At 38.4% G+C, this 25,640-nt stretch overlaps 1 protein-coding gene across 8 annotated transcripts in view; it reads right to left on the reverse strand.

The window, feature by feature from the left end:
• Window positions 1-4,657: 4,657 nt before the first annotated feature.
• LOC134527180 (uncharacterized) overlaps window positions 4,658-25,640 on the reverse strand; it is an 81,889-nt gene continuing 60,906 nt past the window's right edge. For 7 of the 8 annotated variants that reach the window (XM_063359593.1, XM_063359591.1, XM_063359595.1 and 4 more), the window contains 3 exons: window positions 22,151-22,243; window positions 21,557-21,713; window positions 4,658-5,092 (listed from right to left, as the gene is read on the reverse strand). In XM_063359593.1, coding sequence (XP_063215663.1) covers window positions 4,926-5,092; window positions 21,557-21,713; window positions 22,151-22,243 — 417 coding nt within the window. In that variant the 3' untranslated portion in view covers window positions 4,658-4,925. Of the gene's footprint in view, window positions 5,093-21,556; window positions 21,714-22,150; window positions 22,261-25,640 lie in introns of all 8 variants that reach the window. The other variant, XM_063359590.1, reaches the window with a different exon arrangement.

The raw sequence follows: 25,640 nt of genomic DNA on the forward strand, positions 1-25,640 counted from the left end.
AGGGTTACCGACTGTGGCAATTAGAAGCTAAGAAGGTCAAAATTGCCCACAACGTTATTTTCCAGGAGAGCAAATTTCCGTACAATGCGTGTGGTATGTCAACAGAGAACAAAACCATTGTGGTACTGGAAGAAAACTGCGAGGGCATGCTGGAAACTGAGAAACATCATGAGAACGAGGAGGTAAGAGAAGGCACTGAACCAAGAACAAACAATGAGCCAAACTCCAATGACACCCTGTCGGAAGACGAAGAACCCTTCTTGGGATGGGAGGAGGAACCGGTAGTGGAAATCAGGAGGTCTGCTCGACTCCTGTCAAGATACTCGGAAGCACCTACTTGTCCATACGGGTGCATTACTATGTCTACAGAGTTTTGCTCCCACGAACCAAAGAGTGCCGAAGAAGCTTTAGGGGGCAGTGATGCGATAAATTGGAAAAGAGCGATGGATGAAGAAATTGAAAATTTGACAAGCAAAAACACTTATGAAATTGTTGACAGGCCCAAAGGAAAAAATGTTTTAGGGTGAAAGTGGGTCTTGAAATTAAAGGAGAGCTCGGATGGAAGCTCCGTACAGTATAGAGCAAGACTGGTAGCACGTGGGTTTTCCCAAATACCGGGGATAGATTTTACTGAAACTTACTCTCCAGTGGTGAAGAAAAAGACAGTTCGTGTCCTCCTAGCTTTGTCAGTGAAGTTGGGCTGGGTCAGGGAATACCTGGACGTCTTGGCTGCGTATCTGAACGGGGTCCTCACCGAGGAAATCTACATGGAGCAACCGCCGATGTACTAAAAAGGGAGTGACAAGGTCTGTAAACTGCTAAAAAGTATTTACGGCCTGAAACAGAGTGGTAAGGAGTGGCATGACACCCTTGACGGTATCCTAACTGGCTGGGATTTGAGAAGGTTGAAGAAAGACCCTTGCGTATATATAGATGACCACAAGGAACTAGTGGTATTTGTCTACGTTGATGACCTAGGCATATTCGGGACGCGTGAGAAAGTGGAGTATATGAAAAAGAAGCTGTCTGGGACTATCGAAGTGAGAGCCATGGGGGAGATGACCAATTTTCTTTCAGTGAACATAATTTCCACAGGTGACTCTGTATTACTGGATCAGTCTCACTACATCGAGCAACTGCTGCGTACTTTTCAAATGACAAATGCAAGAGGAAAAGCGTTCCCCATAGAGATCAACCGTGATGATGGAACAGATGCTGGAAACAAAGCTTTTGACAAGCACTTATACCGCAAAGCGATTGGGAGCCTACTACATTTGTCGCAAACAACAAGACCGGACATTAGCTTTGCAGTGTGCAGGTCTAGTCAAAAATGTGAGACCCCCAACCCTTCGGGACTGGCAAGATATTGTACATGTGCTCAGATACCTGAGACAAACCAAAGACTGGAGGTTGAAATTTACCAAACAAAATGGCGCTGCCATATTCTACTGTGATGCAGACCTAGCCAATGATAGGCGTGACAGAAAGTCTATAACAGGAGTTGTGGCAACCTTAGCGGGAGGTCCTGTTATCTGGGTTTCGAGAAAACAGACCTGTGTTGCTGATTTCACTGCAGTTGCGGAATATTATGCAATCTACGAAGCAACAAAGGAAGCAAGATGGTTATCGCAGTTCATGTCTGAATTGGGGCAAGATGGCTCTGCGCCCAGCCCTGCCGTGATCCTCTCTGACGAGACGGCCATAGCCATGTGTAAGACATGGGAAGTGTCTGAAAGGACGAAACATATAGATATCAAATATCATTTTGTGAGGGACATGACGGAAAAGGGGAAGATACAGGTTAAGCACATCACTGGCAGGGAGAACCCTGCTGATTTGTTCACCAAGGCAGTGAATGGTGCGCGCATCAAGTACCTGTGTGAAAAACTGAATCTTGCACGTGTTCCTTGAGTGTCTGTCATGATTGTTAAATTTTGAGATTTAACTAGGAGCTATGAATGACGTGAACTGGGATATGTTTTGAAGTTAAGTCAAATAGTGTTTGATGGGTTTTTTTGTAAGTTCATACCGAAGGTTTTATTCAACGAACACATACTGTGCTGAAGGAAATCTTAGTTTCTCTAACCTTAAGTGTCTCAAGGGGAAGTGTTGGATATGTTTTGTGAGACACATAAGTCACAAAAGTAATAATGTTTTATTTGTATTTGCTACACAGACTTTGATTTGACTTCCTTTGTTTAGGTGCCATCTTGTTTTTGTATGTGTACGAATGTTGATATTGTTGCAGCCATGTCGGCTCTGTGTGTACTGTGCGATACTAGTAAATAGAGATTGAGTTAAAAGCAAAAGGTTGGCTACATCATTTATTGAAACTTACAACAGCTTATTGGTAAGACACATACGTGGTCAAATAAAGTGTCCTTTGTCTGTGAGGTTGGTAGCACCAAGTTAGTGGGTAAAGGATCAGCATGGCAGCTTTAGCTGAATTGTGACTGATTGCATGGCTTTGCATTACTGTTGGCAAAGAAACATTCCATAAGAACAAATTTATTTATTTATTTATATATACACACCCATACACAGAAAGACCCTAACACATTCCAAGAAAAAAGAGCATTAATCAAATTATTTTTATTTCATAAGAGTATGTTAATCAAAGTAATTCTATTTCCAATCAGGTACGTGTGCTTGCTGACTACATATTAATCATGACACTACTCCCATTAAAATCAATTTACGGTATTATTATACAAAAATATTTGGAGTAGGTACATTTAAATAAACATTTGAATAACATTTTGAGATTAAACTACCTAAAATTAAATTACTGTGTAAAAGAAATCATGGACTGCATTGTTTACATAAGTAGGGATTGGGAAAAACATTTCTAAGTAGGTGCTAACAACATTTCTGAGTTGCAACAGAATAATGTTATTAATATTCAGTTCAAATAACATTAAAAAAAAACATAATCTTAACTTAGAAATATAATTTAGGTAACCTGTTTACTAAATGTATGTCAGCCATGATTCGCCACTAGTGCCGCTTGATGCTGTTTTTGATGCTGCAACAATGTGTGTCTGTGTGTCTGTGTGAGAGTGTGATTGTGAGTGTGTGTGTGAGTGTGTGTGTGGGTGTGTATGTGGGTGTGTGCACGCGTGTTTGAGACAATTAATAGAGTTGTTGGATTAACAGGAGGCAGTGTGTGCCGGGAAATTGAAATTCATCTGTTGTTAGGAAATGTTGGTTTTTAGGAAGTGACCGTATAAGGTCTCATAATTATAAATCCAAGCACTTTGTGCATATGTTACATAAGAACCCTAAATTAATTTTGTTAAAGCAATAACAACAACTAATAAAAATATGTTGAATTGGTTTAAAATTAAACTGTTCTTGCAGACTACAGATGTAACAAGAAACCATATTAACATAGATAAAAACAAAAGCATTTAATCCCTTAGCATGTAATCCGAAACTACATTAACATTGATGATAAATATTCTTATTTCCACAGAAAGATGTTTTATCAGAAAGGATTCTCGTCAATGTCTCATGAATACATTCACATTATCACTAGTTTGCATTCACCTGTGTTCATTAAATACTTGTATAATTAATTGAGTCCTGAAAAAATCATGACGCGTAAATATCCAAAAAAAAATTACTTAACACTATTAAACAGTGGGAAATGGTGTTAAAGCAAGTTAAATGTGAATTTTTGTAGTTTTGACTATTGAAAAACTCACAAATTTCTTTGGATATGATTGTATTCATAAATTGTATTAATTCACAAATATCTAAAAAAAATTATTTATTTCATACCATCTGGGTTTTTTTAAATAATAAAACAGACATGAACTCAACAGCATGAGATTATTACCGTAACGCATCAGACATTCTAAAAGAGTGGGAGGCAGAGATGATATAATTATCTTAATTATACACAACTAGCATTTGAAAAATATAACATCTAACGTGATCACACATTTTTTTAACTTTAAGAAAATAATTACGGTTATAAAAAAAAGTAACATAATCAACGCAAAAATCTTAATGGAGATTACAATGAATGCATTTGCTGCTGTTCTGTTAGATTCTGCCGGCAAATAAAAAGGAAAGATAACAATTCCAACTAACATCTTAGAAGAGCGCTCATTAGTAAACAAAACAACATCTTCCTTTATGTCAACTTGCCCTCACTACCAACCCTTAAAAAATACACATCCTCGGTTGTTCGAGTGTTTCAACACTCTCACTTCTTTCTCCCCTCACGCTCACCTCCCGACCCGCCTGTTCAGCCTCAGCAGTTCCACCCCAGCCACAGATTCCCAAGTCAGATGATCCGCTAACACTGATAGTTACAGTATTTTGGGGAGGATGGTTCCTGTGGGCAAGTGGTGATGGTAGTACCTGCAAGACCAGGGGATGTAGATACAATACAATATCCACCTGCTTTTATTTACAAAGTTAGAAATTACTTTGTTGTTAAATAGAATATAAGCAGAATTAATTCAGTTTTAAATGTTAATAAGTAATTGATATGGCCTATTTTGTGGTATGTATGTATCTTCTACAAAAGTCTTTTTACTCAAGATTTCCAATTTTACTCAAGAATTTTGATCTCTGTAACCCATGATATTTTCAGGTCTAGTAATCAGCAAAAATATTGCAACATTCAAATGATCATTCAACAGAGTGTAGTTTCATATCCTTTAAGATCACTTTTGTGCCTGAAATATTTGCTAAACATGATGAATATGAGAATGGCCATTCACCAGTGCAAAGTCTCATAGCTACTTTAATAACACCCCTTCCCTTGAAAGTTACAGAATATAAAGAACACAAGATTGGTCTCCCAACAGCAGAAGCCAATTACATTGTAAAAACTTTTCACCCACACTTGAATCACAGTATCACTCATAATCACAACAAAACAAATTATCGTATGTTATTAGGTTTTTTTCTTATTTGTGTCTCATTTGCAAACTCAACTTTAATGTTTCAGACTCGGATGACTGGAACGAGTTACCAGTCTGTGGTGTTAGTTCGTGGTTATCCAAGCGAATTGATAGTTCTGCATCCTTCTGATCTTCAGGACTGCCTGGTTCCACGCACATCTGTTCACTACTGCCTATAAACACCATAATGGAAAAAATATTATAACTTTAAAATGTTATGTAAATTTGTCAGTACATTGCAAATGTTTCAGTTTTTTTCAAAACAACAATCCAAATCTAGCAACAAAAAAACTTCTTCACGTTATTAGTTATGGAAGACTTAACTAGAAATAAAAGAGTAACTTGAGTAACTGAAGAAAATCAATTTGATAAATTTCAAAGTGACTATAACTATAATTTTAATTATCACAATGGTAGCACCCAATTTATTTTGAACACAATCAGTAATAGTTTTTTTTGCCAGTTATCTTGACATCTGATAGGGGTGAAACAAGTTCACTTTTCTAGGTAAAAGTCAAATTCTGAATCTTCTACATTACAAAGTTCGAATTCCAATTATAACTTTTCAACAGAATAATTGTAATTTTTTACAGTCTAATATCTGTACTTTAAAAAATGTTTTGAAACAATCATCTCTATATTAGAAACACACTAGTTCAGTAAAAATGTATGTAACTAGACTATTTTGTATTAAGTTTTAACAATATTTACAACAATTCAAACCACAAGAGTTTGTAACTGAAAGGTGCTGATTAATTATAGTGTAGATTTAGATTTAAACCTACTTCTGGAGTCATCTCTAGCATATCAGCTATTTCTTACTAATTTTAGTACCATTAAAGTAAAATATTAAAGAATCATTTTGAAATAAGTTTTACAAATTTACTAGAAAAGGAAGGGGGGGGGGGGGGGGTGAATAAGTTAGAACAGATAATATTCACAACATTTTGTCAGAGTAAATTGGTACCTAATTAAAATAGAATATATTAATATTAAATTTTTGAACAATAAACATAACTCACACGAGGGTGTCTTTCTGCAAGTTTTGCAGACACAAGTATTTTTTTCTTTACTCATGTCAATGAATAACTATATAACATAATTTGAGACTGTTAGCTTGTCCTGAGAATAGGATCACCTTCCTCATGATCACCCTTGCGTGCAACCGACACCACATCCATTATAACTGGCTATTCACATGAACATAATCAGCATAATACTGTGGAATGTATGGATGGATATTTTACCAATCAGTTGCAAAACATTGGGGAAAAAAATAAAACTCATGTAATCCCGTGAGTTTCCATGTTAAACAAATGCTAATAGCCAAATATTGTGTTTGTACTGTTCGTTAGTGCAAACAGAAATTTGGTAACATTGTTACCTTGCCAATTTTAACATCTACGACAGCAATCCGTATATAATATGCCAAAAACCACATTTTTGGGGGTTTAGTACAATTTTTCATCGTGCAGAGACACAAACAGGGTGGCTACTGACACTGGAAAACCTGGAAAACCTGGAAAAATCAGGGAATATTGTAATCAGGGAATAATCAGGGAAAAATCAGGGAATTTTTGTTTGGTAGGTTGTAGTTGGCAGTTTTTTTGTTTATTGATCAGGTTGCATTAACGTAGCATCAAGTGTATCCCCTCCCATTTTTATTTTTGAATGGCAAATAATGAACAGTTCCCACGTCCATTTTCGGATTCGGAAGTGGCGTCAAATCACGTGATACAAACTGGTTCAAGCTGGTCTGTTATCCTGCTGACGTGACGTGCTGTGGCATATGCTTCCCACGTTCGGATTATACGGACAGGTGCATTTAATTTTAAGTATCTATGGATGCTCCCATCGTAAACTGGGCATTTTTGTTAGCTTTGAAAATACGTATCACAGACACTTTTGGTGAAGATTCGCCATAACTGCTAGAAATTGGTGGCTGTGGGCTTCATACGGTCCATGGTGCTTTCAAAACTGGAATTTCTGCTACACAATGGGACGTTGTTAGTTTTTTGAGGCACAGTAATTTTTTTTTAAGCATGTACCTGCATGGAGGGCAGATTACATTAGAATAACTGGATCAGAGCTTTTTCCCAAGAAATTTTGTGCAATCAGATGGTTAGAAAATACTGCAGTTGCTGAGCGTGCCATGAAAACATTACCCCACCCAAAGAAATTTGTTAGTGAAGTTTCTATTTCATCTGTCTCTTTCAATGTAGTGAAAAGTGCTCTTGAAGATAGTCTTCTAGAAGTAAAATTCTTCCACTCTTTAGCATCAGAGCTGGAATTGTTTCTTACAATGTTCCAAAGTGAAGCACCCGTGGCACTTTTTCTCTATGATTCACTGGTAGACATTTTATTAACTTTGGCAGGAAAGTTTGTGAAACCAGAGGTACTGAAGAGCTTTAGGGACAAACGCAATGTATCTCGATTGGATGTAAATAACCAGGAAAATCTATTGACTGCTAACAATATCAAGTTGGGTTATGCAGTACGCCATGCCATCAAGAAAGTGAAAGTACCAGAGAAGTCTGTCTTGTTACTGAAAAATAATGTTAGGACTTGTCCAAAGTTTATGGTAAAAAAACTTCAAGACAAAATTCCCCTGAAGTACAAACATACCAAGGGAATTTCCTGCTTATGTCCGTCTGTGGCTTTAAATACGGGTGTGAAGAAACAGCTTGTGAATGTGAAGTATAGTCTATAATGTTGTCTTCGAAACAGGTGGCTATCAGGACAAGAAGCTGATAACATTGAGTGATCATGTCAGTTGGTATGTTCCTCGCAAGATTCTGAAGCACTGTGGATGCTCATTCTTAAGGCACATACAGTAGCTGCTAAAACAGGCCTTCTAAAGTTTGTGAGGATGATGTTGGTACTTTTCCATGAAAATGCATCATTGGAAAGAGGATTTTCAGTGAATTATAATCTGCTGACTGAAAACTTGCAGGTAGAAACGCTGATTGCACAAAGACAAGTGTACGACTTTGTTCAACGTTCTGGAGGTGTAGAGCATGTTGATATCACCAAGTCCATGTTACAGTATGTAAGAAATGCTAGTTGTAGGCATAAGGAAGCCCTGCAAACAAAACAAAAAGAAAAGGAAGCTGCAGACAAGAAGAAGGCAGAAAAAGAAGAGTTGAAGAGGAGATCAAGGCATTGCAGTTTAAGAAAGCTCGAGTGTTGGATTTGGCTCGTTCTGAAGCAAGTGCAATAGACGCAAAAGTTGAGTCACTGCGAAATTGACGGGAGCTTCCTTTTACTAATTTTTTTGCAATAGTAATTGTGTGAAATATTTGTAGCAGCATGTTTTATTTGCCATCAATTGAGTCAGTTTGGCCACGTCTGGAAGAAGGTAATTTTTTTACTAATTTAATTAAGTTGAAATACTTTGAAACCCGTAAATGTATTGTTATGCAGTTTTTTCAGTTTCGTGGAATGTCGTAATTGTGTTAAAGAAAACCTGGAAAAATTCAGTTTTAGACCTGGAAAACCTGGAAAAATCAGGGAATTTCATTTACTAGATTTGGTAGACACCCTGCACAAACTAGAGAGAAAAATCCACCACTTTCAGAAACAATACATAAATATCATTTTAAGACCACAAAAATGTTAACATTTTAACATCAACAATGCACATAATCATTTGTAACTACCCCAAAACTGTTTATAGCTGAAACTGAAATTAACGTTTACGCATAATAACATTTTGATGCTACCAAGATCGCCAACTGCTGTTTTAAGAAATTCTTAAAATGTAAATTTGTTAAAATGGTTATAAACAATAACAAATATTATCTTTTGATAGGTAATATAACAATATAAGTAATCATTGCACTGCTTTTATGGGTGTGGGATGTAAACAAATCCTTCTGTTAATTTTTATTCATAAATCATATTACGTTGGCAAAACTTCAATCATTGTGAACATAAGATTGTTACTAATAAAATATATATTTCTGAACTCTATTTTACTGTAATAAATAAAGTGATAAAAGTTACATTAATCATCTGCATGCCAGTGTTCAATGAAGCCACAACCCTATAAGATGTTATTGATGATTCCTACGAAGAAAATTCTTAGTGTTAACTTTGAATCAAAGTCAGCAAGCTTTGATTCAATTTAGACTTTTTCGAAGCTTTGAACACCCCTAGCATCTGATCCATAACCACAATGAAGAATGCAAAATCTCTGGTGTTCCCAACTTCCAAGGTCCATTAGTGCCAACCATGCCTTTTCCTAATTAAGAAACAACACTAACCACTCTGTCGATTCAAGAGTTCTAAATAACACCCAACACTGCAGCCAGTAACTGAACAGTAACAATTAAAATTATAAAATCGTTCATAAAAGCATATTCAGTGTGTCATTATGCACCACAAATGTCTATGTATTTTTTTGTCTGGTTAAAATTAGTATTCGGTTATTTTGCTTAATTTATATTTACCATTTTTCATATATTTCAGTACTCAGTTGCTTTTGAATGACCATGATGGTGAGCAGACTTTGCAGCTGATGGACTTCTGCAGCCTGGGAAGACGACAATGAGAACCCGGCCTACTGTGACTGATGAGGACGAGCATCGTTTGAAATGCCGAAACAAACTGTAAGTTATTAGCAGTGACTGGATTGGGTGTGAGGCCCAGAACGTTCCCACCATTATTAATCGGTCAGTTTTTTTAGAGTGTTTTTCAGTGCCGAGGAAACAGACTGAGAATCCCTGGAAGCCTAAGCAGTGAGCAAAAGGGAAATCAGTCAGTGAATTTCTTTGATGAGAAGTAACTTGTTTCTCACGCGGGTGCGCACGGAGTTGTTGGACAGTCCTGACAGCGCTCAGCTGTGTGTTGCATCACAGGGAAGGTTACACTGGCCGCACAGCCTGTAAACATATTTTGCACTAGGCTTATAGTGTGCATATTTTTGCCTAAGAATTGTAAAAACGGTGCAGGAAATCAACACCCAACCTTTTGTGAACTGTAGTTGGAATTTAAACAATGTCCTAAGTTGCTAGGGGCCTTGGAAAGAAGGATTTTCAATCCTTTACCAGCCTGTAGAGGGCTGTATAGATGAATGGACTATGCCACAAATAAACTGAAATGACTGCGTCGGAGGAAAAACGAAATATGGGTATATAAACTTTTAAAAGAACTTAATCAATTTTTAAGAAATGGTACCACCGCGGTAGACGACATTCGCACAATTTCCTAAATTCAGTGTAGTGTTTGATTTAATTTTCTGTAAAGATACTTTCGTGGGGATTTTGCTGCAAGAGCATTTACTGTCGGTATACCAAACATTATAAGGAACTTTATGAATTATAAATATAGCTTAATTTTAATGTTAGACAATATTGCTAATAAGAAAATGGTACACAGGAAACTCTTGATTATCCGGGTGCGGATTATCCGGTTTGCTGGTTAACCATGGCATATTTCACTTCCATAAATATTTTCTGTTTTTTTTTTTTTTTTTTTTTTTTTAATTTTTTATCTCCATGCGTGCACAATGGCAACGACACTTGTGTAACATTAAATCTAATGCATTTAATTAGTAATGCAACAAAATAATAATGTAACGATTTATCAAATAATAATTTGCTCTTTCCTCAAAAGCTATTCGCTTCCTTCATTGTATATAACATTTCCGATGACACTCGAATTTCAGCCAATGTTTATATTCCGCAGTAACTCTGCTTTCTGGGCTAGTTTACCGTGCACCTCCTAGTGAAAGGAGGTTAGGCCCTGACCTACCCTTAACATTGATTCTTTTAACGTGGGGATTTTGAAATATAAAAAATATTTATTCTTGTGTTGTGTTTGGTGTTGTAATATTTGTATTTGCATTCCTTAGATGTTTTTTCTGTAACTCCTTTTGTTCCGTTGGTGACTTCTGGCAGAGGTGATTTATAAATTTAAGGTTAAGCCGGGTTTTGGGAAGTATGAGTAAGGAAGGGCCTTCCAGCTGGCGCCAAGAGGTGTTTAAAAATGTTGTGGTGTAACTTAGTTAGCTGTGATTGGCCAAGTGACGTTTCACTTTATTTGGGAGAAAATCGCTGTAGGCTGCCGCCATATTGTGCCGGAACTATTTCTTTATAGGTTGCCAGAGGTTATTGTAACCTATTAAATAATGGTAAAGTAAATGAATTTGTGGTTTAAAATCTTGTATCTATTTGTTGTTAAGCTCATGTTACTTTGAAGTGTATGTTTGGTTGAAGTAATTGCAAATATTGACCGCGGAAGGATATGTAACTTTGTCTTTGGAGGGAGAGAGAGGCTTGTAACGGTGAATTGGAAGGAGCTGTGAAAAGGTGGTTAAAATAAAGCTTTTCTTTTGTAGTTGGGCATTGTTAAATTTATTACTGAAGAGGGACCCACTACATATATTTGGCGCCCGAACAGGGACCCGATGGGTAAACAATGGACAGTGTTGAGTGAGAAAAAGAGGAACAAAAGGAGTTGTTAAAAGGTCGGCGTGGCAAATGCAGCGGAAACAGGGGCGGTGTAATCACCTTGGGAGAGTGACTGGAGGTCTGCAAAGGGCAGAATAACGAGTGCTGTGTAAATAGTCACTCGCGGTGTAATCACGGGGAGGAAGTGTGATTGTACATGTGAAGTCAGCATGGCTACAGCGGCGGAGGCGATAGCGTGGTACAGCTCGGCAGAGGACAACAGCCTAGGACACTCCATGGACGACAGGGCGGCATTCGCAGCTGTCACCAGGGAACCCGGCAATTAAGGTCGGAGATATATCATCACACACAGTATCAGCAGAGTATTTCGACCCATCGGTTTGTGTTAGTAGCCTATTGACGGTATTATATATTTTCTTTGTGTGAAGTAGTAGTGCACTTTTGTTATGTAGAGTTATTGTAAAAAAAAAAAAACATAAAAACGTGCAAAACAGAATAAGGTGCAGTGGTGTAAGTTGCAACTGTAATCATTGATTAGCTGTACACGTGCGAGATCCTGTTTGGTTTAGTGGAAGGGAAAAAGTTTTTTTTCGTTTTTGTCTATTTAGATGAACTGGTGTATGAGTAAAATAATATCATTGTCTTTGAACATGGCGCCAGTAAATACGCGTTCAACCGGGGCACTAGCCAGTAGTGCAACAGACGCACTTTTGGAGGACCTGCCACTAGTAAGTGTTGGGGTGCTCGATCAGCAAGGGGAAACTAACAGTATATCAAGGGGAGGAACAATCTGTCGGGGGCATATTCACAGCACCTCCGCCAGCAGGGGAGAGTAACCAGGATCTAGCGTCACTAATCAAAGAAATGTTTGCGGTACACAATCAAAAGTTGGAAAGTTTCAAAGCAGAGATCAGGGGGGATTTTGCAGAGTTTCGCTCGAGGCAGGAGGTTTTGGAAGAGCGGTATGCTGGACGTTTAGCAGAAGCGGAAAACCAAGTTTCCAGCATAGTGCAGAACAGGTTGCCATTAGGGAGCAAATAGCCAAAGTGGAGGAGGAAGTAAACACTCACCAACTTGATGTCAAAAAAATAGAACATCAGCTGACATCCTCTAGGGATGTGATGGCCAGCAGCTGAGGGGAATTTTTGCTCGTTAATCAAGAGCTAGAGATGGCTAAAGCAAAACTATCGAGCGAAAGTAGGTTACAGGAAGAAGCCATTGCACAAACTCGTAATGAGATGAACCAAAAGATAGACGGAAACGAAACCGAGATAGGGAACCTCAGTCAAAAGTTAGCTACGATAGAGGGGGAACTTAGCGCTGGGGGGTACAGTGGAAACAGTATTTGTCGAAATAGGCGTCTCACGCAGCCATATCAGGACCGAGACATCCCTAAATTTTCGGGGCAGGATAGGGTACACCCAAAGAAGCATCTTAGCAAACTACATGAATTTTTCGCAGTTTATGGGTGCTCGGAAGAAGAAAAACTTTTTGTTGCAAAGAGATCCATTGTGGGGACAGGTGAGAATTGGTTGAGGCTGAGTGAAAACCGCATTACCACGCTCCGAGAATTCGAAAAAGAATTTACAAGTGAATACTGGGGAAAAAGGGTGTAAGGGATAGACCGAGCGAATCTGTATCAGGGGAGATGTGTGGCAGGGCAGCTAGAGGCTCATCTTAGCAATGTAGTTGAGCGTAGTAGGTATTGCGATACGGCGTTCAGTGAAGAGGAGATAGTTACTCTCGTGTATTCTCAAACACCTGAACATGTACAAGAGGCACTGGTGGAAGGGATATATCCACTGTTGAGCAGTTGCGCAAGGTGCTTAAAGAGTTAGACCGTATCAATGCTTGGAGAGAGCCACGAGTAGCTTCTGGGCAACCACAGAGTCTGGGGGTCAATAATTTTTGCCATGGCAAAGCAAGTGGGGGGTATCAGAGCCAAGGTGGGTGTTTTCAGGAAAAGACCAGTAGCAGTAACCAGGACTCCAATAACAGCCACTGGGAGACCATGCCATGGAAGGGAGGAGGATTTGGTAATCGGAGGGGGCAAGGTGGCTTGAGATACGGGAAAAACGGTAGTGGACCAGCAGATGGGGATGATAGAAAAGCAGGTGCAGGACAGGGAGAGAGGGGAGAGAAAGAAGGTAAGATAGATGAGAGAGGAGGCAGCGGCGACCACCGTTCTAATGCCCAATCGGGAAACGAAGTGGATCGTCAAGCCTAGGCAGTCAGGCTAGGGCGATCGAATCTGTTGAAGGGCTGGTAGGTGGGTGTAGGCCTATTCACATGGCTGATGCAATCTTCACTGATGATAAAGAATTTTTATTGTCTGAAGGAGCCCAGAAACCAAATCAAGTATGTGTGCCTGAACTAATGTGTAAGATAGGGGACCAGGAGGTGGCAGTCCTTTTTGATTCGGGATTGGAAGTCAGTGGGATTTCTGAACAGTTCCTAGCAGACCTAAACAAGCAGGGATTCACGTATCCCATATTGCCCGTACCTCAGCTGACGGTAATTGGGGCCACCAGGGGTAAAAGCAGAAAGGTAAACAAGCAAATATTTTTGGATTTTCAGTTAGGGAGAGAAACCTACCGTGCGAATTGTCTGGTTATACCCACATTAACCAAGGAGGTGATACTTGGCATTGATTTCATGCATAGTCACAACATAGTTGTTGATTTTGTTCAGTCTAGGATTTTCATTAAAGGAGACCCTTATGCTATGGTGAGGAGTGACAACTGGTTGGACCGGAGTCCTGGGGTGTTGAGGGTACAGTGTGTGGAGGATTAGAAGGAGGGTAAATTGGAGGAAGAACTAAGAGAAATGTTAGAAAAGGACCCACAACAAATTCAAAGGGTCACTGCTACACCTTGGGAGGAGGAGGTAAAGCATATGTTAGAGCGATGTGAGGTAAGAAGTGAGGAGGAAAGGATGCAGTTGAGGGGACTGTTGCTTGAATTTAAAGATGTTTTTCGGGGAGAACCTGGGCTGACCACCAAGTATGTGGCCAGAATACCCATGAAAGACGACACGCCATTCAGAGGTAGGAGCTACCCGATCCCTTGGGCGTGTAAGGATGAGGTTGAGAACCAAATTAGGCAGATGGAAGCTAGCGGCATAATCAAGAGAGGGAACAGTCCTTTTGTAAACCCCTTGGTGTGTGCTAGAAAGAAAGATGGGAGGGTGAGGCTATGTGTAGATTCAAGGGCATTAAAAGGCAGAATTATTCCCGATAGGCAGAGTCCAGTGGAGCCCAGCCAATTGTTCACTGCGTTCAATGGATGTAGATACATCAGCATGACTGATTTTGTAAAGGGGTACTGGCAGGTGCCACTGCATGTCAACGATAGAAAATACACAGCTTTTCTTTAAAAGGGGCGTGTATACCAATTTAAGGTACTGCCTTTTGGTTTGCCTAATAGTGTAGGGGAGCTCTGTAGGGCGGTGGATGCTTCTTTAGGTCCTGAATTAGAATCCAGAGTTCGAACCTATGTGGATGATGTGCTAATTGCAACAGAAACGTTTGGCGAGCACTTGGAAATTCTTGAACAGTTGTTGTACCGACTAAGGGAGGTGAATTTAACCTTGAACGTATCCAAAGCAATGTTTCTAAGGAACAAGGTGATTTTTCTAGGTTTTAGGTTGAGTGCAGAGGGGATAAGACCGGACCCGGAAAAGGTGAGGTTAATTAAAGAATTTACGCGACCCAAAACTGTCAAAGAACTGCGAGGATTTTTGGGATTGTGTAATTTTTACTGAAGATTTGTTGAACGGTTCTCGGATGTGGTGGCACCTATGTTGAATTTACTTAGGAAGGGTGGCGTCTGGGATTGGAATGACCTATGTGAGAGTAGTTTCCACAGGGCAAAAACCCTTTTCATGGACAGTTGTGTAATCCGGCACCCTGATTTCACCAAGGAATTCTACATCAGTACAGATGCCTCCAGCTATGGACTGGGTGCAAAGTGCTTCCAGCTAGGGGAGGAGGGGGAAGAACACCTGATAGCCATGCTAAGTAGGAGTTTGAATGCAGCTGAAAGGTCCTATACTGTTACGGAACAGGAATGTTTGGCAGTAGTGTGGAGCCTCGAGAAATTGAGAAATCTAATGTTAGGCAGTAAAATCATAGTGCAGTCCGATCATCATTCACTAGCTTTCTTACAATCATGCAAACTGATGGGGAGCCGTCTGACTAGGTAGTGCCTAGCTCTGCAGTATGACTTGGAGATTGTTTATATCTCGGGCAAGGAGAATGTGGATGCAGATTTACTAAGTAGGATGATAATAGAGCAAGGGGAGTTAGTTATGGAGGAGAAACCCCGAGCAGGACTCCTTATGGCCATTATTAATGTGGGAAAGGATGATGAACTATTTAGGAAGTTCACCAAATTAGGGGAGGGCCAAAGGGAAGATGAAGTCTGGGGCGTGATCATAGGGGTATTAGAAGATGAAAATAAAGATGTCAACCAACCACAAATCCAGAAGCTCGCTTTTGTGGTACTGTAAAACGGGGAAAGTACTCTATAGGAAGGATGCTTCGGGAAAATGGAGACTATGTATACCTAAGATATTGGTCAACCGATTAGTATGGCATCTTCACCGATCCACTGGACATTTTGGGAACAAAAAGGTATTTTGGTTAGCAAGTAACAGCTACTATTGGTCTAACATGGAAAAGACAATTAGGAAAATAATCAGTAGTTGCGACATTTGCCAAAAGGCAAAATACCCGAATCGTAATTGGGAAGGTAAATGGGAACCGATTGTTCCATCAGGATCGGAGAATCTTTTAGCTGTGGACCTATATGGCCCACTGCCCAAGTCAAGGGGAGGTGTCCAGTACATTTTCGCGGTATTAAATGTTTTCACCAAGTTTGTGCTTTGCTATCCTTTAAAGAAAGCCACGGCAGCGGCATGTGTTGACAAATTATTCAATCATTATTTTGAAAGAATGGGTGTGCCTAAAAGAATACTGAGTGACCACGGTAGCCAGTTCACAGCGGATGTTTGGCGCTGGGAGTTAGCCTGGAAGGGTGTTGATGTGATCTATAGCTCTGTCAGGCATCCACAGGGGAATCCGATTGAGCGTGTTATGAGGGAAATAGGGAGATTGCTACGCACCTATTGCCATGAGCAGCACAGCAAGTGGGCTGAAGCTGTGCCATTATTAAATAGGTTTTTTAATGAAAACATTCACAGCAGTACTGGTTTTTCACCGCAGATACTTACCAGTGGTAAAATTCAGAGGGACAGTCTAGCCCTAAAATTTAAGTTTCCGGGTGGGGAGGAGGATCAGACTAGTGACAGTATTGAGGAAGTTAAACTGAAACTTAAGCATGCAGCATTGAGGAGAGGATTACAACAGAGAGTTATAAGCATTAACTTCAAGGTAGGGGATTTGGTACTGCTCAGAGTTGGTGGGAGAAGTGATTTTATGTTAAAAGAGACGAAAAAACTGGGACTGCTATATGAAGGGCCGTTCAGGATCACTAGGGAAGTAGGAAAAAATGTCTGGGAGATTGGACACTTGACTGGTGGCGGGGGTGTTCGAGGTAGCTTCAACCAATATTTGTTAAAGCCGTACATTAGTGAAACATAAATACAATCGTGTGGCGCCATTTTCAAGTTTATTGGGGTTTCGAGAGTTGTTTCATGTTATATTGTGAGTAAGTTTAGTTTGATGTTTCTCGTGTGGTTAGTGATGTAACGGAATAACTTGCATAACATGTTGGCTTTAAGCAGGAAATCTCTTGAGACATTTTGGGACTCTCATAATGGGGTTGTTGGTAACAGCCAATGTGGTTTTATTTTATTGATGATTGTGTGCAAGCAGTTTTGTGCTAAGGATATTCTTTTGTTTTGTTTGTTAATTACAAGTCTATAATTTTGTCTACTGGGATTCTGTGACTCTTATTATTAACTATGCCAGAGAGAGTAACTAAGTAAAACTAAATACTTCTAAATGGCTATCGTGTTTTGTGAAGTAATTGGTGTAAAAGCCACAAGGAAGTAAATAAGGGAGAATTGGTTGCCGGCTTGCACATACCTCAGGCAAAAGTTAAATTTTGTTTACTCAAACTCCATTTAACTTGGGGGGTTGTAAGGAGGTTAGGCCCTGACCTACCCTTAACATTGATTCTTTTAACGTGGGGGTTTTGATAATATAAAATATTTATTCTTGTGTTGTGTTGGTTGTAATATTTGTCTTTGCATTCCTTAGATGTTTTTTCTGTAACTCCTTTTGTTCCTGGCAGAGGTGATTATTAAATTTAAGGTTAAGCCGGGTTTTGGGAAGTATGAGTAAGGAAGGGCCGCCCAGCTGGCGCCAAGAGGTGTTTAAAAATGTTGTGGTGTAGCTTAGTTAGCTGTGATTGGCCAAGTGACGTTTCACTTTATTTGGGAGAAAATTGCTGTAGGCTGCCGCCATATTGTGCCGGAACTATTTCTTTATAGGTTGCCACAGGTTATTGTAACCTATTAAATAATGGTAAAGTAAATGAATTTGTGGTTTAAAATCTTGTACCGTCAAGCGGGGTGACTACGGTCACGGGGGTGACTATGGTCAAAGCAAAGATATATTTTAAGATTGCTCCTATCCTACAATAAATTACACTACTAGCAATAACTATATTTTTTACAGAATATATGAACATATTGAAATATAACAGGAGAATGTTAACTTAAACTTCGCCAATATATATATTTTTTTTGTTAAATTTTTTGTACCAGCAAATTTACCTCAAAATAAATGTTGGCTAAACTGTTTAACACAGCTGATCAGTGTCATGTGGTATAGCAAAAGGAGTACTTGTGTAACCTGCACCAAGATTTCAGGATTTTAGGTAAGTAAACATGTAAGCATTTATTTTAAAATTGCTGTATGCCATTAATATTTCTAATAAATAGTGTAAATACATAAATAATTTGGGGTTACTATGGTCATTTGTTAATTTTCATTATAACCTATGAAACATGCATATTTTTTAAAATATTAATGTCTACGATAGGTAACCTATTCAGAATTAACTAGCAATTAGGCCTTAAATGTATAAAAACAAGAATACAGATACTTATCACTGTGTTCTTTTTATATTTATTTGCAGGTGATCTTCATGGTGAGAACCTATCAACGATCCCCTGGGTCGCGATCCTACATGGATTACAGCCCAGAACAAATGGATTCAGCAATTACTGCTGTTAGAAAGGGAATGAGCATGACAGCTTCCGAAAGATACAAAGTAAAAATGGAAGCGTTGAGGAAAAGATGCAAGAACATGGACATGAAGAGACCATGGGGACAGACAATATTTACGGAAGCTGAAGAATCTTTGTTGTGTTCTTACACCACCCAGCTTGCTGAATGGGGCTTCCCAATAACCTCATTTGAGTTACGTTTGCTCGTGCGATCAAACTTAAAAAGGCAGGGTAAAACAATCACAAGGTTTTCTGATGGGTGTACCCCAGGAGTAGAGTGGGCTCGGTCGTTCATAAAACGCAACAGTGAAAAAATATGTTCCCGCATGGTCTCAAACATCAACCCCAATCGTTCTCAGTGAAGTCCTGAAGATGTTAACAACTATTTTGACAATATGGCAGACATTAGTAACAGAATCTACAGACTTAGGACTTTTCTTAAAAAATCTCGAGGGGGTTTCTTTATTTGGTCAGACAAGCCAGATGTTTTTGTCATTGACAAAGCACAGGTAATCAGAATTCTTCCTGCATCAGTTGAAGAGAGAAGAGGCAGGTTAATGTTTCATGTAACGTTTGATAGCTTTAATGTTGGTTAAACTGTTCAACCGAACGTATGTTTTTTAGTGACGTTGTTGGAGAATTTACAAATTGGTTGGCAAAATGAACAATTATGGAACTGCATGTAACATAACTATGGGTACCGTAGATATGATGCCCTATTTAGGACTATTTTATATATTTCACTCTTGTGTATTCCTATGTATTCATTATTTTGTGTGACCATGTTCACCCCTTTAAAAATTCACCATTTTCAGAATGTTTTGCATTGGTTTTGTGTTGTGACCATAGTGACCCCAATCGGTGAGGTGACTATGGTCACAATGTATTATTTTTTTAGTTAAATATATAGGCTCAAAAAAATTCATGCTAATAGTATTTTGAAAGCCAGAATCATGTACTTTGTTGTACAAATTTTTAATGAAATATATAATTACATATAACAAATCTGGTATGAAAAAACCATTAAAAGTGACCATAGTCACCCCGCTTGACGGTATCTATTTGCTGTTAAGCTCATGTTACTTTTAAGTGTATGTTTGGTTGAAGTAATTGCAAATATTGACTGCGGAAGGATATGTAACTTTGTCTTTGGAGGGAGAGAGAGGCTTGTAACGGTGAATTGGAAGGAGCTGTGAAAAAGTGGTGAAAATAAAGCTTTTCTTTTGTAGTTGGGCGTTGTTAAATTTATTACTGAAGAGTGACCCACTACACTAGGATGCGCTAGTTGCAAATCATGGCAGAAATGCATCTAGTAAACAACAGTGTCAGGAATTACATGAACAGGTTCAATAATCTTTTTAATAATAGAAAATGTTACGTTTATGCTTTTTTAAATCTTATTACAACTGAAATATATCTCCTATATCTAAAACATTATTATGTATTTTGTAACTCAGAAATGTTGGTAATGCCTACATAGAAATGTCATGCCCAAGAGGCCAAGCCTTATCATGTAAACAATGCAGAACGTGAATTATTAAATTTAATTTTAGGTGGTTTAACCTCAAAATGTTGTTTATAATGTATTTAAATGTACTACTAATGTATTTAGATGAAAGTATATTAATACTGTATAATAATTCTTAATGGGAGTAATGTTGATTAAAATGGTAGTCAGCAAGCACACTTTGCTGATTGGAAAACAAATTATTTTTATTAAATACTCTCATAATGAAAAAACGTATTTGACTAACGCTATTTTGATTAGCGCTCCGTTTAACTGGAATGAATTAAGGCGTTACTTCGAGGGGAGTTTGTTACAGTGTTTCTCCAGATAATAGAGTTAAAACAAATTTTAGGTTTTTTTATTAACTTTGCTTTAACAGAGTTTTTCGGTTATCTGTGGACCCCCTGCCAGTCATTACCCCGGATAATCGGGAGTCTACTGTATTTACATTTTTTGAAGCTATACAAGCTTTTGATCTGTATGAATAAATTTTGTGTTGAAACCTTTTTGTTTTAATTCTTGCCTAAATGACTCAATTTCCCTTTATTTATTTGTCTCTCCTATTTTTGGCATCGCTTCAGTGACAATAACATCTAAGTTCAACAGAGTTATTTGTATAGTTTTTCAGATTTTTATAATTTTTCTAATCACAAAAATAGCACTAGCCGGGGCAATGCACTACCGATATGCAAGGCTGTTTTGAGGGCACGCATACCTGTATCAGCACTTTATCTTGTCAAGCTTACACATCAGTAGGTGCATTCTGTCAAAACATTCATTTCTTGTTAGCTCTGTAGTACAAACTCATTGAAGAACGAGTGTCTTCTATTTACAAGGATATAATAGTCAGAATGATATCCTGGGAAGGTGTGGTAAAAACAGAGGTTTGTATGCAAACAACTTACTGACAAGTTCAGAAAGACCGGACTACAAGTGCATCTTCAACCATGCCTTGTCCGCCCAAATACCCAGTCTCAAGAAAAGCATGATTGGCAAATCAACCTCCAGTCTTAACAGGAAGAACAGTGTGGCATAATATATCGGTGAAAAGCTAACTGTAATGCAAAGACATTTATATTTATTGACATATAAAAAAAAATGCATGTTCTCAATAAATATTTTGAGGCTGGTAACAAACAGTGAATGTGGTGTTTCCTACTTTCAACTGCTACTTACTTATTACAGGAGAAGACTTACATGCAATTTGATTGGCAGATGCACATTTGCAAGTGTTGTAGTCAATGAACACCATGACACAGCAATTCACAGCTACACAGGGTTGCAAGTGTGTTAAGTTTTGAGCAGGAGGCTACCCAGGTTGCAGTTTAGAAATTTTAAATGTGCATTTGCAGTTGCACTGAGCAAAATTTCAATTGGACAGCATTGACATTTTTCATGCTCTTTTTCTTTGCATAAAATTATACCTAAAGAGCGTTAGGTGTTATGGATAAAAGCAGGCACCAGTTGTTGAAAGTGGAAGCTAGAAACATGGCCCAGCTAACACAGTGATGGAAACACACCTGTGTACGTGACGGCCACCCCCAGCGGCTCACACGCCGGGTCATCTCCAGAGCCTGGCTCCTGCTTCACTGCCACACCGCCTCCTGACATGTCGACCGGGAGAATCACAGTTTCAGCACATGAAGCCGCCCAACCTCCATCAGCGTCGTCTTCACTCTGCAACGGTCGGACATTGCCTGCAGCCGTGCTTCGCTAGACACACATGTGGCCACCTAGTGCTGCTAAGAGCCATGCCACACACCCAGTTGCTGGTCTGTTGCACAAGCTTGAGAGCGAGACCACAGTAGTCCCAGAAACATTACATTGCAACCCTAGTAGTTGGTTACATCAGGTGCCGGCTCAGTAGGAGGGTTGTGTGATGGTCAGGAGTCGATGACTACACTACGCCTGGTGGCAGAAGGCACAGCAAACCACTACCTGCTTCATGTTTTCCTCCTGGAAGCATGTCGTTCCCGTAGCGGCTTAAGTCATGGTCACCTACTGAGATGTTACAATCACACTTACTTGGTGAGTACCAAATTAGGTAATTTTTTTTTGTACTATGTCTTTGTTACCAGACTGAAACCAGCCTAACTGCGTAGAAACATTCTTACCTCCTCCATCTCCTGCTTCATGTTCAGGAACACTGTTTCAAATGGCTCCGGCTTCACTGGGTGTTCATTGATGCTCCTATCTTCTTTCATTGCCTGTGAACAATGTAGGCCTACACAAACTGCCAGTCAATGCACAAGTACTGAAGAATTAAATAATTAAGTCTACATGTCTCGTCACATCGGGATCATTACAGAAAATGAAGGATGGCAAATTGAGAATGGAGCATGTCAAAATGATTGGGTGGGGAAACCCCATTGGCTCACTGTAATGGCCACACATTTCCCCAATGCATACATAAAAGATCAATAAAAAGGAGGGTAGGGAACATTTAAAAAAATAAAAAATTGAATACCTTATTTTTATTTCTCAACTAGCCAATGTAGGCTAAGCCAAAATTTGATAAAAATAGTAATTTGTTAAGTGTTAGTACACAAGTAATTCTTTCGTCAATGATTGTTCACAATATTAATGTTAAGAAAATAGACCAACATGTATATTAATTAATGTAGCATTTGTTTATGTACAGCTGCTGCCCAAACACACTGAAAAAAACTTGACTTGGTTATTTATACTAAAAAGATTAATAAACAGTAAAATAGGACACTAGTTATTTAATACTTTCATCGTCACTGCTAAATGGTACCTTTAATGACAGGATGAAATGTATCAAAATAAAGAAGTACAGGATGTCAAAGTCCTATCACCAATTAAAAAAATCATTAGATACATATCTAGACCATTTAAGATAAAACAAATTATGAATTCAAAAAGCATTTTGCAATGCAGCAAGTTATATGTAAATATTAAAGATCCCTTTGATAAATCAACCATTTAGAAATGGTTAGTGATAATATGTATTAAGTATTATTGGTAATTTGTAACTTAACCCTTATCCGAAGACGTGGGGTCTCCGTGACTCCAGCAAAACTTTAACTCGCTGCCATCTATGTGCAGTTCAAGGCACTTGCTTGTGGTGCCATCTACTTTTCGCTTGGATATCACATAGTCTCCTCCTGCAGTGTCAGATTTGTTTACGCTGTCTGGCCTAGATATCAGGTGGCAAAGGTAACTTGGGGTCGTAGTGGCACCATGTCACCAGATATGTTTCTATCTCAGAAGTGATAAAATGGCTTCTAAACGAACATGTGTGCGTGTGGGCGATCCAGATTATGACAAAACTATTTCTAAGTGGTTGAAAGATATTGGCAGTGACTTAGTGATAAAAGTGCAGAATCAGATTATTATCTTCCAGGTAGTGATCAAAATTCAGATTCTGAAATCAGCTGTGATGAAAACGAAAATCAAGATAATGGTGAAGAATGTGCAACTCAACATCGCCAAGAAATGTACTGCGAAAACGTTGAGCGACAATATCATCGAAGCAGTGATTTGGCCAGTGAACATTCAAAAGTTAAATACTATTATGGTAAAAATAGGTACAAATGGTGTTCTACACCTGCAACAAAAACTATTAGAACACCTAAGCACAATATTGTCTCTCATTTACCAGGTCTAAAAGGGCCAGCAAAGAATTTACCCACTACTACAACACCATTAGAAGTGTGGAAATGTATTTTTACTCAAGAAATTGCAGATGAAGTTATTTTACACACCAACAGAAAACTCAGAATTGAAAGAAAAATATTCAAGGGAAAATAAACCTGAGTTGTCTGACCTGGATTGCATGGAGTTTGACGCACTCTTAGGTGTTTTGTACTTTTGGTCAGTGTTCAAATCAAACCATGAAGATCTGGAATCTCTATTTGCAACAGACGGCACTGGTCGGGAAATTTTTAGAAGTGTTACGTCTGTAAAGAGGCTTCTAATCCTTCTGTCATGTTTGCGTTTTGATAATTCTGAGAGACGGGGAACAACGAAAAGAAAATTATCCTTCCGCAACTATATCGTGGATTTTCAATGAACTTGTGAAAAACTCTCAGTTATCTTACTCGGTGAATTGGCATGCATTGATGAAATGCTGGTTGGTTTTAGAGGACGTTGCAGATTCTGCATGTATATGCCGAATAAATATGGAATCAAAGTAATGATACTAAGTGATGCCAGAACAAGTTATTTTTACAATGCATATACTTACACTGGGAAGGATTTTGATGGCAAGTTACTTCCGCAAGTAGACAGAAAATTTCTGAAACCAACACAAGCCGTTTTACAATTAGTTTAACCGATTGTAAATACCAACCGTAATATTACTGCAGATAACTGGTTTTCCTCTGTTTTAGTTGCCGAGGAATTACGCAACCGGGGCCTTACTTATGATGGAACACTGAAGAAAAACAAGAAAGAAATACCAGCCACATTCCTACCAAATAGAAAATGACAAGAAGGCAGTAGTATCTATGGATTTACTAAAGACATCAAACTACTCTCTTATGTTCCAAAGAAAGGAAAAGCTGTGCTTCTGATTTCAACAATCCACCATACCGAATCAACTGATGTAGAAACAGGCAAACCTGTAATTATTGCATTTTACAATAACGCTAAATCAGGTGTTGATTCTCTTGACAGGAAGTGTGCCAATTATTCAACAAACCGCCGAACAAATTTGCAATTTTGAATATTGCTGCGGTTAATAGTTTTGTATTACATGGCCGTTATGCAAAAAATTGTGAAATACCAAGATCTACCTTTCTAAAGGAACTTGCCAGAGAACTTGTTCACAAACACATGGACAGGAGAATGAAAAATGACAGGCTACCCAGAGAACTGTGATTATCCATTGGAAGAATTTTGAAGAAATAAATCGAACAAGAATCCCTGAAAAAACTACTGGGAAAAGGAGAAAGAAGGTGTCATCTGTGTCCTCGCAGCCAGGATAAGAAAACAAAAAATGTTTGCAGTGTGTGTGGAAAAGCAATGTGTGATGATGATTGCAGAGCAAACTGGTGCAAATACTGTACTACAGAGTGACTTTTTGTACAAATTTAATGTTTTCAAACAATGTTTGACTAAATTATTTAATGTAAAAATGCCATTTTCAAAATATATAAGTATGTACCGTGCTTTCTAGTGACCTAAATTTTATATTTTGTTGTGGTATAAGCATTGGTTATGCAAGGAAAATATTTGGGGGGAAAAAAGTAATTTTTTTTTGGGAAAATTTATCTGTTGTAGTTTTTATGAAAAAGTCTTATTATTCGTAGACATTTTCTAGATTTTGCTTTGTCATTATATCTACATTGAATAGCAAATAAAACTTTTAGGCTACCATCTGCTTATTTTTTTTTAAAAAAGCAAGTATTACAAATAGGCATTTTTAGATTTATTTGAGCAAGCACCAATGGAAAAAACTGTATTTTTTATTTGGCAAATAATTATTAACTAATTTATTTTAAAATTTAATTAATAAGTATATTAAATGCATGAAATAATATTACATAGGACAAAAATAATTTCTAATCAGTTAATTTCTACAAAACATTTTGGGGTCGGAGGGGCACCACGTCTCCAGATATCTCAAATATTTTCACG

Source organism: Bacillus rossius, chromosome 1, assembly GCF_032445375.1.
Source record: "Bacillus rossius redtenbacheri isolate Brsri chromosome 1, Brsri_v3, whole genome shotgun sequence".
Taxonomy (NCBI): domain Eukaryota; kingdom Metazoa; phylum Arthropoda; class Insecta; order Phasmatodea; family Bacillidae; genus Bacillus; species Bacillus rossius.